At 37.5% G+C, this 16,340-nt stretch overlaps 1 protein-coding gene across 5 annotated transcripts in view; it reads right to left on the bottom strand.

Moving 5' to 3' along the window:
• Positions 1 to 10,526: 10,526 nt before the first annotated feature.
• Positions 10,527 to 16,340, bottom strand: part of LOC133639684 (gamma-adducin-like) — a 220,420-nt gene continuing 214,606 nt past the window's right edge. For all 5 annotated transcript variants that reach the window (XM_062033206.1, XM_062033202.1, XM_062033207.1 and 2 more), the window contains one exon: positions 10,527 to 11,404. In XM_062033206.1, coding sequence (XP_061889190.1) covers positions 11,154 to 11,404 — 251 coding nt within the window. In that variant the 3' untranslated portion in view covers positions 10,527 to 11,153. The remainder of the gene's footprint in view (positions 11,405 to 16,340) is intronic.

The raw sequence follows: 16,340 nt of genomic DNA, 5'->3' as shown, positions 1-16,340 counted from the left end.
GGAATTTAAAAGGTAAAAAGGTATATGTGTTTAAAAATCCTAAAATCATTTTTAAGGTTATATTTTTTCTCTAAAATTGTCTTTCTGAAAGTTATAAGAAGCAAAGTAAAAAAAAATAATGAATTTATTTAAACAAGTGAAGACCAAGTCTTTAAAATATTTTCTTGGATTTTCAAATTCTATTTGAGTTTTGTCTCTCTTAGATTTAAAAATGTCGAGCACAGCGAGACCAGCTTGCTAGTAAATAAATACAATTTAAAAAATAGAGGCAGCTCACTGGTAAGTGCTGCTATTTGAGCTATTTTTAGAACAGGCCAGCGAGCTACTCATCTGGTCCTTACGGGCTACCTGGTGCCACCACGTTGGTGACCCCTGGGTTAGAGTGTCCGCCCTGAGATCGGTAGGCTGGAGTTCAAATCCCAGCCGAGTCATACCAAAGACTATAAAAATGGGACCCATAACCTCCCTGCTTGGCACTCAGCAACAAAGGGTTGGAGTTGGGAGTTAAATCACCAAAATGATTCCCGGGCGTGGCGCCGCTGCTGCCCACTGCTCCCCAAGGGGATGGGACAAATGCAGAGGACACATTTCACCACATCCAGTGTGTGTGTGACAATCATTGGGACTTTAATCTTAATCTTTTAAATGTAAAAAAAAAAAAATCAAATCTAATCTAATCATTTTTAAATCGATATGGCCATCGACCCATTTCTTGTCCAGCTTGACTTTTCTGATAAACATCATCCACATCCTTTTTTTTTGTTTTGGAGCAAAACCAATAAACAGCCATTTCGCATTAGGTTTTTCCCGCAGACTAACGTAATGAATGAAGCCTTATTGATCGGCAACCAATTCCCCCCCCCCAAAGGAGATCCATAGTTGAAAGTGTTTTATTGCTGCTGCAGCCAAATCATGATCACAAATCAAAGAAGCGGTGAAGTCACCTTGATAGAGCGAGGAGCAGTGAAGAAGTTAAGTTGGCAGCAAGCAGAGGGAACGTTCCGCCGCCATCATGACATGCACACAATCCTGCCCAGTCGCTCTTTTATTGTCCACATCAGGATGTTTGCCAAATAAAGTGGCGTACATCACATATCACCGCATAGTGCAGGACATCAAACTGTATATTCATCAATAACTCATACAATTGGATCCGCTCCATTTCATCCTGAAGCATCTTTTCATGTTTTTGTGTTAACTTGCAGCCTGCCGGGAAAACTATAAATCTACTTTTGGCTCACGCTCGTGGAGGATAATACTTTTAAAGGCGCACCCAGAGGACTTCTCATGCACGCTCCATATTAAGCACAGGGAAAAAGGCAGCAGTGGAACCTCCAAAGGAGCACACAGAAGTCCACTTTACACACTATTTTCCAGACTAAAAAAAAAAAATCACACAAACTATGAATAAAGCTTTGATGTGGCAACAGTTTGACACTGGAACGGACTACTTTATTTGTAATTGACCATGGGGGGGGAAAAACACTGACACTAAAGTGAATAAAAAATCAAACTATGTCAATTTGGGAGGTTTCAATTGACTTTAGTGAAGAAATGATGTGTTGCTGTTGGCGTGACACCAGACAAACAAAAGGCACTCTATGAACCTCGGTCAACAAAACTTGCGACACTGGCAGATAAACCCTCCTGATTAGTGATCAGAGGCAGGTGAGTCCCTGATCACTAATCAAGAGCAGGTGTGGGGGACAACACTCGGAAACAGCTGTGAAGTCACTGCAAGACAAAGGCAAAACTAATAGCGTTAGACGGGAAGAAACACTAAACAAAGGAAAAACAACCTAAAAACGATTAAAAAAAAAAGAAGCTAAATTCGCAAGAATAACGCTACAAATATTGACAAGAAAAAGTGCAGATGTAGCAAGAATAAAGTCTGAATAATTGCGCAAAAAATGCCATGTAGTTTAGAATAACAAGAAAAAAAAGCTGGGTTTTTTTTTACAGGAAAAGGTTGAAAAATTATAGTAAAAAAGCCATAACTTAATAGAATTAAAATGTAAATTGTATGACAATATTCAATATGTAATCTTAAATTGTTCATCATTTTACAGGACTGAAGTTGTAGTAAAAGGAAATGTTCCTGTCGTATTGTTAGGATAAAATGTTATGATTTGAAAGGAAAAATGTATTTTGAAACAGTTGTAAAGTTGGGGAAATTAGGATGCCCAATTTTTTTTTTCATTTAAAAAGTCATAATTATTATAAAACAAGCTGTGGTGTCACAAGAAAAAAGTCATAACATGACAGGAAAATAAATAGTTTTGGTAATTTTTTTTTTAAAAAGTCATAAAGTCGAAATCTGTGTATATATATATATATATATATATATATATATATATATATATATATATATATATATATATATATATATATATATATATATATATATATATATATATATATATATATATAAGTAACTGTTTATATTTTATTTTATTTCTGATTATTATTATTATTATTTATTATTGATTTTTTTGTTTATTTAATCAATGTATTTGTAGATATTACTTTTTTGGGGTGGGATATAAACAAAAATATCTTGACCTTCAGGGCAGACAATAGATATATGATGTATGTGAATATGATGTAATGGATATGAATGTCTGATGCTGGATGTCAATAAAAATAAAATGGAAACAAAAAAAACAAAAAAAGTCATAAAGTCGAAATCTGTGTGTATATATATATATATATGTAACTGTTTATATTTTATTTTATTTCTGATTATTATTATTATTATTATTTATTATTGATTTTTTTGTTTATTTAATCAATGTATTTGTAGATATTACTTTTTTGGGGTGGGATATAAACAAACATATCATGACATTTAGGGCAGACAATAGATATATGATTTATGTGAATATGATGTAATGGATATGAATGTCTGATGCTGGATGTCAATAAAAATAAAATGGAAACAAAAAAAAACAAAAAAAGTCATAAAGTCGAAATCTGACAATGCGTGCATGTTCGAAATGTTCGACAAGAAACATGTTATGAGAAAATATTTATTATAATATTTTTTTGGCAGAAAAAAATGGTATTATTAGAAGAATAAAACTGCGTTAAAAATGTATATTGTGGATGGTAGTTTTGCAACAACACATTTGTAATATTGGGGAAAAACAGAAAACAAAAGTCAGATTTCTTTTCAGACAAAACAAGTCGTAATTTTAACAAATGAGTGTCCACTACAGGATTAGTTCATAGAGCTATAAGATGTATGAACCAGGTTGTGTTATTAAATATGAAACACTTCTGGTTGACGATTGTTTGAACAACAAAATCCCCAAGAGGTGACTTGACCACATCCTCTGTGTAAAGTCAAACACTTTATTCATCCATTCATTGCAGACTTATTTTTCTTTTCAACATGGCTTTTATTGTGTAACCTGCAAGCAGAGCATATATATACAGTATATATATATATATATATATATATATACCGTATTTTTCGGACTATAAGTCGCAGTTTTTTCATAGTTTGGCCGGGGGTGCGACTTATACTCAGGAGCGACTTATGTGTGAAATTATTAACACATTACCGTAAAATATCAAATAATAATATTTAGCTCATTCACGTAAGAGACTAGACGTATAAGATTTCATGGGATTTAGCGATTAGGAGTGACAGATTGTCTGGTAAACGTATAGCATGTTCTATATGTTATAGTTATTTGAATGACTCTTACCATAATATGTTACGTTAACATACCAGGCACGTTCTCAGTTGGCTATTTATGCCTCATATAACGTACACTTATTCAGCTTGTTTATTTATTTTAAATTGCCTTTTAAATCTCTATTCTTGGTGTTGGGTTTTATCAAATACATTTCCCCAAAAAATGCGACTTACACTCCAGTGCGACTTATATATGTTTTTTCCCTTCTTTATTATGCATTTTCGGCCGGTGCGACTTATACTCCGAAAAATACGGTATATATAGTACAGGTCAAAAGTTTGGACACACCTTCTCATTCACAACACGACTGATGGTCCCAACCCCATTGATAAAGCATGAAATTCCACTAATCAACCCTGACAAGGCACACCTGTGAAGTGAAAACCATTTCAGGTGACTATATCTTGAAGCTCATCGAGAGAATGCCAAGAGTGTGCAAATCAGTAATCAGAGCAAAGGGTGGCTATTTTGAAGAAGCTATAATATAAAACATGTTTTCAGTTATTTCACCTTTTTTGTGTTAAGTACATAACTCCACGTGTTCATTCATAGTTTTGATGTGACAATCTACAATGTCAATAGTCATGACAATAAAGATTGAATGAGAAGGTTTGTCCAAACTTGTGGCCTGTACTGTACATGGGTGTCTTACAGTAGGGTTGATTTCAGTGCATATTGTTGAATAAAAAAGCAAAAAGGCACGCTGGGAGTGCAAACACACACACGAGTCATGCACCAGTTTTTTGTGTCAAAGAGCACAACTTCACCATATTTGGTCAACTTGGACGCGACACTTCCGATTCTTTTCAACTGGAGCTCAAGAAAAAGGTAGATTTAGTTTTGTAAAATGTACATTTTGGAATTGAAATGCAACATGTCTTAAGAAAGAAAGAAGATATTCACATGTCCCTTATTGTATATTCCACAGGACTCTTCTCATGGCTTTGGTATTCCTCTTCCACATTTCCTGTGCCTCTCATTGTCTCATTGTTGTTTACTAAACCATTGTCAGAACTGTGCTACAACAACATAACTGAACATTCCACACACACACACACCACACACACACACACACACACACACACGCACACACACACACACACACACACACACACACACACACACACACACACACACACACACACGGTAAAACTCTTACCAAGTCTGGTGCAAGAAAAAGACATGCAAGTACGGTAGGAAAGGGATTCACATCAGCGATGTGCGATATCACTGATTTTTTTTCCGATCCGATACCGAGTAAAATTTCAGTTGGTATTGTCGATACCGATCCGAGACCAGACTTTGTGCAAATGTACCTAATGTGGTTGGTAAAATCCACAAAGTATTTTAAGTGTTGCTGCGTCACCACTTTAGTTATCATTTTTGCGCTCATTAAAACTTCTCTGTGACTTTAGCTCGAGACTTCTTCTGTTTGGTTTGAGATTGTCTTTACTGCCACACGTGGTGGAAAAGTGTATTACAACTGAGTACTGCTGCGGCCCATACGGACCACTGCTGAGAAACAGATACACTAAATTGCCAAAAGTATTTGGCCACCTGCCTTGACTCACATATTCCATTCCATTCCTAACCCATAGGGTTCAATATGATGTCGGTCCACCTTTTGCAGCTATTACAGCTTCAACTCTTCTGGGAAGGCTGTCCACAAGGTTGCGGTGTGTGTTTATAAGAATGTCTTCCAAAAGCGCATTGGTGAGGTCACACACTGATGTTGGTGGAGAAGGCCTGGCTCTCAGTCTCTGTTCTAATTCATCCCAAAGGTGTTCTATTGGGTTCTGGTCAGGACTCTGTGCAGGCCAGTCAAGTTCATCCGAGGAAGGGGCCCGCTCCAAACTGTTCCCACAAGGTTGGGAGCATGGAATTGTCCAAAATGTTTTGGTATCCTGGAGCATTCAAAGTTCCTTTTAACTGGAACTAAGGGGCCAAGCCCAACTCCTGAAAAACAACCCCACACCATAATTCCTCCTCCACCAAATTTCACACTCAGCCACGTGCTGAGTTGCTGCTGTTCCCAAACTCTTCCATTTTCTTATACTAAAGCCGACAGTTGACTTTGGAATATTTAGGAGCGAGGACATTTCCCTACTGGATTTGTTGCACAGGTGGCATCCTGTGACAGTTCCACGCTGGAAATCACTGAGAGCGGCCCATTCTTTCACAAATGTTTGTAGAAACAGTCTCCATGCCTAAGTGCTTGATTTTATACACCTGTGACCGGGCCAAGTGATTAAGACACCTGATTCTGATCATTTGGATGGGTGGCCAAATACTTTTGGCAATATAGTGTATATTTTAGCGGCTCTTTAGGTTAAGAAACACCAATTCTGACACGATCTTAATGATTTAGTTACTTTCCACTGTGTTCTTGATAATGTCATACATTATCTGAAATGAGTGAAGTATCGAAAGTATCGATATTTTGATTTGAGATCAATATTAGAGCATAAGGAACTGCTATCAGCAGTATCGTTATTTCAGTATCGATCCTCACATCCCAGATTCATATTGCCCCATTTGCCTGGGTGGCTCTCCTGTGAAAGGATGGTGGGGGGGAATTAATCATTTTGCAATGCAGTCTGCTGAAAATAATGGAAAGCGCCACTCTACATAGCAACTAACGCTGTGGTGGAAGTTGGAATTGCCGCAAAACACATTTTAAGATATTCAACACTCTACTGCCAACTGGAGGGTGGAGTGGATAGTGCACACCCCAAAAATATTCACATTTCACGTGTCGGGTAAATCGCGACAAATCCCCTTCATACTGTAAAATGTTGCTGAATGACATTCGACGAAAAAATGTCGGGGTCTTTTCTTTAGCAAATTTTAATCATGCGAGTAATCACCTGTGATTAATCCGGATTCCAAAATGTGATTAATCGGACTATAAAAAATAATAATTTGACAGCCCCAAGTATAATATAACCCAGGGGTGTCCAAAGTGCGGCCCGCAGGTCATTTTTCAACGGCACATTCTAAAAATACGATGAAAAAAACAAAAAAAACACATAAAAAGTGGTATAAAAGAGCAAACAGGTGAAATGTAACGAGAAAATGTTGCATTATTTACTCTAATAACACAAAGCTGCCATGCAGGCTGTTTCTTTCTTTAAAAAATAATAATGAATCAAAATCAATGTCATTATGAATTATTGACATATTCAAGGCTCCATTTACTTCACATTAAATATTGCACTTTGAGATATTTTGGGGGGAAAATGTTGCATATTTTTTGGTTGCCATTTAAAGAACAAAGTTTTTTAAAGAAGGTCCTAAAACGAACAAACAAAAAACATAAACAACAATAAAACTTATAATTGACGGATAGATCTGAAATTGATCTCGAGACTATTGTGGTAAAAGTTAAAAAAAATGTTGGATTTATTTTTTCAAACTTTACTGAGCAGTACCCTTTTGGATCCCCAATAATTTTAGTGGGACTTTTTTTTTTTTTAAGTGTCATTGCTCAAAAAAATAATGAATTAAAATCAATGTTGTTATGAGTTATTGACCTTTTTAAGACTCCAATTATTATATAATCTCAAATAGTCCACTTTAAAATTTTATTGGGGGAAAATATTGCATATTTTGTGTTTTTTTCTATAAAAAAACACGGTTTTCCTTGACAAAAATGGCATACAACTTAAATCTTTAAAAGCGTTATATTGACAGATAGACCTAATGTTGATATAGAGATTTAAACCTTGAATAATAATAATAATAATAAATAATGACACATTTGTAATATTTTTTTTGACCAAAACCTTTTGGGGTCCCCAGGATTAAGTCTGAGTGGAGGCCTAAATGTATCTTTTTTATACATATATTGTATTGTTTTTTAAAATAAAAAATATCAAAATGGCCCCCGCTTGCTTTGATATTTCAGTGTGCGGCCCTCAGTGGAAAAAGTTTGGACACCCCTGATATAACTCCTGCAAATGTATGCATGTGATGGCAATGGTGCAAAATAACATGATCATGTATGAATTATGCTCAACACGCACACAATAAATGTCAAAAGATGAAAATGGGCTTTTATTTTGGTAAAATACAGTTTATTTGTGAATGTACACGGATTAGCACTACAAGTGGATTAGCATCTATAGAAGGGGAGGGTTCACAGGTCACAAGGTCGCTCGGCTCATCGTGTCACGCCGCAGCAAATAAACATGTTGTTTTTTGTGTGTGGAGGGAGGCTTTATATGTAACGCCAAGTGCAATGAGACAAAACAGGAAGTAGCAACGTTCAGCTCATCTGGGAGCAATTTGTGCTGGTAAAATGTGTGATAAACAAAAATACATCAATATAATATTGTGCTCCCTGCAAACTAATGGAGAGTAGATACAAAAAAAAAAGGAGCATGACAAAATAAAGTTCCATTCAGCAGGAGGAGGAGATGGTATGAAAGAGGGATGGAACCATGCTGGTGTCTTCTTTGCCCTTCTCATCTGACATTTATTCTGAAAAAAGGTCGCACGAGGCAGGCTTTAAGGAGCCACATGATCAAATTCAACATCACACCTGTAAACTCTTGTTGCGTCGTTACACAGCCTGAGGCTGTCCGTGCAGTCGTGAGGGGTCAACAAGAGGAAGAGACAATTATTTGGCTTTACACACACACTCACTCTCTCACTCACACACACATTTATATAGATTTCTATTTATAAACACACTCTTTACAAATGTCACCACTTCATCGCTCCCCACCACAGAGAATTATTAGGGCCACACTGGGAGAAGAAACCAGAACTCAAAGAACTATCTTGAAATATTGGAAGGAGTTAAAAATGTATAAAAAGTCAGAATTAAAAAAAAAAAATAAAAAAAAAAAAAAAAAATATATATATATATATATATATATATATATATATATATATATATATATATATATATATATATATATATATATATATATATATATATTACAAGAATTATACAATTTTGCAAGATAATGTTGCAATTGTCAGAATTACAATAATAATATTGCAGGATGAAAGCCTTCAAACAAAATATTGCTCGTTTTTTGTCAAAATTGTATGAACAAGAACTGTGAACTCTTATGGGAAAAACGAATAAGAAGAGTAAAAAAGTTGCAAATTTAAAATCAACTATTTATGAGAATAAAGTCTAAATAGTATAATAAAGGTAAAAAATGTTGTGAAATGTTATCATTTTTCAGTCAAAATATGTCAATAAAAAACATTTTAACTGTACAAGAAAGGTCCATTTCCTAAGAACATTCTTGTACTTTTTGTCACATTATGAGAATTAGGTCTTCATAGTAATACGAAGAAAAAGCACAATACACAAACAAAAGTTGCAATTGCTCTCATTTTTAGTCAAGGAAAAAAAAAAAAAAGGAAATAAACCAAAACATTTTAATTAGAAGAATTAGGTGAGAATTGTAAGTAATTAAGAATTAGGTCATGTATTTAACTATTTTTTAAGAAAAATATATTAATATGATAATAAAAAGTCACATTGCAGGAACAAAAAAACCTTGTCAATTTTTGCAAGATTGTTGAAATTAGTCAAATAAAACCTTCTCACATAATAAATTGTAATTTAAGAACTTGTACGGAAATAAACTCGTTACATTATGAGGGAAAAAAACACCTGAGATGTAAAAGTGAATATTGTAAATTTAGAGTGTTGAGACACCCAGCAGGCACGAGACAATAAAACAACGCTGAGAACTTGTTGAATTAGCAACTCAAATACCGTATTTTTCGGACTATAAGTCGCAGTTTTTTTTCATAGTTTGGCCGGGGGTGCGACTTATACACAGGAGCGACTTATGTGTGAAATTATTAACGCATTACTGTAAAATATCAAATAATATTATTTAGCTCATTCACGTAAGAGACTAGACGTATAAGATTTCATGGGATTTAGCGGTTAGGAGTGACAGATTGTTTGGTAAACGTATAGCATGTTCTATATGTTATAGTTATTTGAATGACTCTTACCATAATATGTTACGTTAACATACCAGGCACGTTCTCAGTTGGTTATTTATGCCTCATATAACGTACACTTATTCAGCCTGTTGTTCACTATTCTTTATTTATTTTAAATTGCCTTTCAAATGTCTATTCTTGGTGTTGGCTTTTATCAAATACATTTCCCCAAAAAATGCGACTTATATATGTTTTGTTCCTTCTTTATTATGCATTTTCGGCCGGTGCGACTTATACTCCGAAAAATACGATATAACGTTGAAACAACATTCTTTTTGACGACGTTTAATCAATGTTGAATTCTGACCGTTGAAATTTGGTCATTTCCCAACCAACAACGTGGATCCAACGTTAGACATCAGCGTTGTCGCAATTTACAAATACAACTATTCTGCAACGTTGATTTAAAGTCGGCTTTAAATGACATCATCAACGTTGTATCAACGTCTTGTGCCTGCTGGGTAAGAACTCATCAGTTCTTCCGGGAACACGCTGAAAACAAAAGGGTTTTGTTTTCCTCATTGAGCAGAAATTCTGACAAAATATTTCAATCTTTTCTTTGAGGTTTCGGCTTTTACTTGACAAAATGATCACGGTTTATTCTCGCGAGTGAAGAAAAAGTGACTTGTCAGTGTGGCCCTAACATCCCTTGGCGAGTGTCCCGCCATCAGACATCAGCACTACTTCCTGTTTACACACACCTGGGACACTCAAATGAAAGACTCCGGTCTCCTTCTCCACTTCCCACACCTCGCAGGCGTTGCTACTTGCCGTCCCTTCACAAATGTCACCAGGAAAAGTGCGGCACGTTCAAAAAAAAAAAAAAAAAAATAGACTTACACGTTTCCAGTTATTATCCTATCGCGGGGAGATGTCGTCACTTTGTATTCTCGACTTGACAGTATCGTGCGAGCCAACGTGCCGCCAAAAGAGAGAAAGTCGGCGTCTGGAGAATGAGTAGAAAAGGATGTTGACTAAAAAAAAAAAAAAAAGGACAATTCATGAGATGACTCAATTTTAGGTTTGTCCAAAAAAATGAGAGAAAAATGCTACATAAATATTGAGAGTGTCAACATTACTGTGCTCCTTTTTGCTCCAGTTATGTTACACCTGCAACACGTCCAGGGGGGGGGACTTCCTGTCTCCTCTCAGTGATGGGGGCCGCGAGGCGAGGGAAAAGCGCCGACAGTGCAGTTTTGTGGCGACCTGATTGTTTTGACTACCGTGAAATAACGCCAGGGCGATCTAGTTGATGAGGGTCTACGTGAGCTGTGGACCAGGTGGAGCCTGCAAAGAGCCCACTTCCTGCCTCCTTTTCATGACAAACCGATCCAATCACGTATTCTGCCGTTTTGCGTATAAAACCTTTAAAAAAAGAAAACCAACAGGACGGGAAAACGTAGACAACGTAAAAGACAACACACAAAAAAAAAACGATGGCCGCCACGCTCGTTCTTATCTAATCACTCAAGCCTCCGCCTTCTCTTTCTTTTTGTTCTTCTTCAGGAAGGACGGCGTGCGGAACTTCTTCTTCTTCTTGCCGTTGGGCGACTTGGAGGGCGAGCTCTCCGGGGACAGAACCTCCTCGATCTTCTCGCCCGGGCGCACCGTGATCGCCACGCTGTCCACCGCGGCGTGGAGCTGGCCCACGCGCTCGGACAGCTGGTCGTCCGCGTGGCAGTGGTTGTCTTTGCCGTTTGTCAGGCCCGAGTGGTTGGCTGTGAAGAGGAAGAGGAGGAAGACATGTTATTCCTATTCTGCCATCTTCTCTGGCAAGTTAGGCAAAAAGTGCTTGCGTCTGAAATGAAGGCGGAATCATTACTGATAGGGCGGACGTTTTTTTTTTTAAACGGTGTGATTGTCGTTGAAATCCATGAAAAAGATGACATTTTAAGTTTCAAAAGGCAGTAAAATGACGTAGTGTGTGTATGCACGCTACAACAGCTTCTTCTTCCTGTGAATAATAATCCATACATGAAACTTTGTTCCACTTTTTTTTCCTTGTGGATCAATAAAGTTTGTCTAAGTCTAATTACCGCCTTGATTAGTTTAAAGTCCTCTACGTGACTTGCAATCCTCTTCCAAAACGCTAGAGGGCGGTGTTTTACTGAGTGAGCAACCACACCTCTTGTTTAGCTACTCGTGTGTAGTATTTGTAAACAATGGGGACTGAGTAGTCCTGAGTTCAATCCCGGGCTCGGGATCTTTCTGTGTGGAGTTTGCATGTTCTCCCCGTGACTGCGTGGGTTCCCTCCGGGTTCCCTCCGGGTACTCCGGCTTCATCCCACCTCTAAAGACATGCACCTGGGGATAGGTTGATTGGCAACATTAAACGGTCCCTAGTAGGGCTGTGAATCTTTGGGTGTCCCATGATTCGATTCAATATCGATTCTTGGGGTCACGATTCGATTCAAAATCGATTTTTTACGATTCAACGCGATTCTCGATTCAAAAACGATATTTTCCAGATTCAAAACGATTCTCTATTCATTCAATACATAGGATTTCAGCAGGATCTACCCCAGTCTGCTGACATGCAAGCAGAGTAGTAGATTTGAGTAAAAAGCTTTTATAATTGTAAAGGACAATGTTTTATCAACTGAATTGCAATAATGTAAATTTGTTTTAACTATTAAATGAACCAAAAATATGACTTATTTTATCTTTGTGACAATATTGGACACAGTGTGTTGTCAAGCTTATGAGACCCTATTGTTCTTTTTTTATAAATGTCTAATGATAATGTCAATGAGGGATTTTTAATCACTGCTATGTTGAAATTGTAACTAATATTGTAAATACTAAATACTGATATTGTTGTTGATAATATTCATTTTTGTTTCACTACTTTTGGTTTGTTCTGTGTCGTGTTTGTGTCTCCTCTCAATTGCTCTGTTTATTGCACTTCTGAGTGTTGCTGGGTCGGGTTTGGTTTTTGAAATGGATTGCATTGTTATGGTATTGCTGTGTATTGTTTTGTTGGATTGATTAATTAAAAAAAAAAAAAAAAAATGTTTTTAAAAATACAAAAATAAATAAATAAATCGATTTTTTAAAAATGAGAATCGATTCTGAATCAGTGGACACATTCAAAAATTTCTGGTTAATTTTTATACTTAGCGAACTCATCCCGCGGGCCAGGATAAAACCTGTTCGCGGGCCTGATCCGGCCCTCGGGCCGTACTTTTGACACCCCTGGGATATACCTTTATTCATCCCACAAATGGGAAATCACGTTGTTGCAGTACAGGTTTTTACATACAGTAACAGAAGTAAAACGTTGAAAAAAAAAAAAAGGAATTAAATACTACGAATTGCACACAAATATATGAATACATCAGGGGTGTTAAACTCATTTTAGATCGGGGGCCACATGGAGAAAAATCTACTCCCAAGTGGGGCGGACTGGTAAAATCACGGCACGATAACTTAAATATAAAGACTACTTCACATTGTTTTCTTTGTTTAAAAACAGAACTAGCACATTCTGAAAATGTACAAATCATAATGTTGTTTTTTTTTTTTTACGTTTGACACCCCTGATATACACGGTAATGATTTTAGGCTTGCTTTGTAAAGAGTATCAGCACCATTTGGAACGCCCACTATCAGCTCCAAAATGTGGGCGGGCCTGCTGACGTCACCTGCAGACTACTTCTTCGTAGTTTGTGTTTTGGTAACATATTCATCATGAATCAGGATATTTTCACACATATTTTGAAGGCATCATCAAAAATGTCCACCAGATGCATTGTTGCAGGGTCTAGCACTACAACTCAAGAATCATTTTCCAAATGATGGGAATATGCGGAAAGTATGGACCTCTCCAGTTAAAATGGGAAACAGCCTGTTTAACTCTTGTGTGGTGTTCGGGTCTGTGGGACCCGTTTTCATTTTTTATTAAAAGAAAAATGATACAATTAATAAATTTTTCAAACTGAGACTCACTGACTTTGGCTCATTTTCTGTGAAGAACATATATCAGAATACATATTTAATGACCACACACCATACACCCCGCCCCCTAAACATTTCTATTACATATAAGATGTCCGGGTCCACTGGACTCGGGGCTAATAGAAGTGTGGAAATTGATGTTCTGTGTACCACACACACACACACACACACTCACACACGCACACACACACACACACACACACACACACGCACACACACACACACACACACACACACACACACACACACACACACACACACACACACACACACACACACACACACACACACACACACACACACACACACACACACACACACACACAGCAGGCCTAGACAGGAGGAGGACAGAGTGTAGGTACACAGAACATCAGAGGGTCAAATGTGCAGACAGTGTTGACAAACAATGTTGCAACCTTATGTGGGAACCGCAGGTGCAGAAACACAAAAGAAGAATCCCTGTGGGATGCAGAAACTGGCAGAGAAATTTTCCGTGCAACGTTCATATTGTTGTTACTCAGCCAGCGTTTGTGGGTCTGATGGACCCGTTGCATTTTGTGGCTTTTAATGCCTCACAATCAAACACTTTTATGTTAAAATACTGAACAGATGTTTATTGGGATAAGGTAAACATCTGTTCAGTATTTTAACATAAAAGTGTTTGATTGTGAGGCATCAAAAGCCACAAAATGCAACGGGTCCATCAGACCCACAAACGATGGCTGAGTAACAACAAAATGAACATTAGACAAGGGTTAAATGAAGCTTTAATTTTGTGTACTAATAAAGTGGCACTGTGTCTTTAACGGCTTGGTGGTGGAATTTTGAAAATCAAACTAAAGTCCGATGTTCCCTGGGACAGATGGAGAAGCCTGTTCTAGTTCAAACTAGGACACGGCGCATGAAAGCTGACTTGATGAGGATTTACAGGCCAACGCGTTCAACGCTGTCCCAGTTTACGTGTCACCCTACTGCAGGGGTCGGCAACCCAAAATGTTGAAAGAGCCATATTGGACCAAAAATACAAAAACAAATCTGTCTGGAGCCGCAAAAAATTAAAGCCATATTACATACAGATAGTGTGTCATGAGATATAAATTGAATTAAGATGACTTAAAGTAAACTAAATTACCTCAAATATACCTACAAATGAGGCATGATGATGCAATACGTACATATAGCTAGCCTAAATAGCATGTTAGCATCGATTAGCTTGCAGTCATGCAGTGACCAAATATGTCTGATTAGCACTCCACACAAGTCAATAACATCAACAAAACTCACCTTTGTGCATTCACGCACAACGTTTAAAGTTTGGTGGACAAAATGAGACAAAAAAAGAAGTGGCATAAAACACGTCCTAGAAAGTCGGAGAAAGTTATACATGTAAACAAACTAAGGTGAGTTCAAGGACCGCCAAAATTAGTAGGACAAAACGGCGCTCGCCAAATACTCGAATCAGTGAAGCATGTTTAATACAAACAGTGTGCTTTATAACAATTAGGGAGGTTTTTGTCATGTTTGTCCTCCTACAGAAACCATATTAAAACAAAAAATATATTTTTTTCCCCTCATCTTTTTCCATTTTTCATACATTTATGAAAAAGCTCCAGAGAGCCACTAGGGCGGCGCTAAAGAGCCGCATGCGGCTCTAGAGCCGCGGGTTGCCGACCCCTGCCCTACTGGCTTGGATACACAAACACTGTTACAGCACAGGTGTGAGCTTGTGCTCTGCATGTTTTATAACATGGCAGTGTAAAGGCCCCAGTGACCCGCTGGCCCAAAGAGGCTTTAAAAAGAGGGCAGACTACATCCTCTGTCCGCATGAGAACCTGCTGGCGTCACATCTGCTCGAGTGGGCTGGAAGCAGGTTAGAGAAAGCAAGGCGCTGGTGTCTTACCCACTTTATAGCTGCAATCATGCAACATTTTACAGACATTTTATGTACATTTTAGATTTAGTCATTGTGGCTGTAATCAACGTGACTTTTCCCAACTTCATGCAAAGGGATTTTCTCATCTGGTACAAAGTGCTGTCTCTGGTGTGCATGGACTTGATTACCAGCGCCATTTTCTCTGCAATACTGGCCTCATTACACCGAATTAACAATAGGTCTTTCAAAAAGAATATACAGTATTGTCATTAATATACTATAATTACCTCCTTTAACCAAGGGGTGTCAAACGTACGGCCCGATGGGCCGGATCAGGCCCGCGAACATGTTTTATCCGGCCCGCGGGATGAGTTTGCTAAGTATAAAAATGAACCTGAAATGTTTTAATGAAAGAAACAGCTGTTCTAAATGTGTCCACTGGATGTCGCAATAGCAATTCTTTGTATCTTTGTAGATGACGCGACATATGTACAAAATAAACCACATGATGTTAGTACATCAGTCGAAAAAAACATTTTTAAAGACTACACCAATTGTTTAGCTGACTATTTATATCTGTGTGTGGCATTGCATTAGTGTTTTACAAGTTTTTCATCTTATTCTACAGAATAAGATGGACGGTGTCCAACTTTGAATAATCAAAACATGGTCAAAATTTCCAAACTTCCCGAGCTTAACTTCCCGTGCTAACATACTTGCAAACCCTCCCGAATTTTCTGGGAGACTCCCGAATTTCAGTGCCTCTCCCGAAAATCTCCCAGGACAACCATTCTCCCGGACTTATGGCCGGACTTAAGGCACGC

Source organism: Entelurus aequoreus, linkage group LG22 (assembly GCF_033978785.1).
Source record: "Entelurus aequoreus isolate RoL-2023_Sb linkage group LG22, RoL_Eaeq_v1.1, whole genome shotgun sequence".
NCBI lineage: Eukaryota > Metazoa > Chordata > Actinopteri > Syngnathiformes > Syngnathidae > Entelurus > Entelurus aequoreus.
This window is presented reverse-complemented; position numbering and strand designations above follow the sequence as displayed.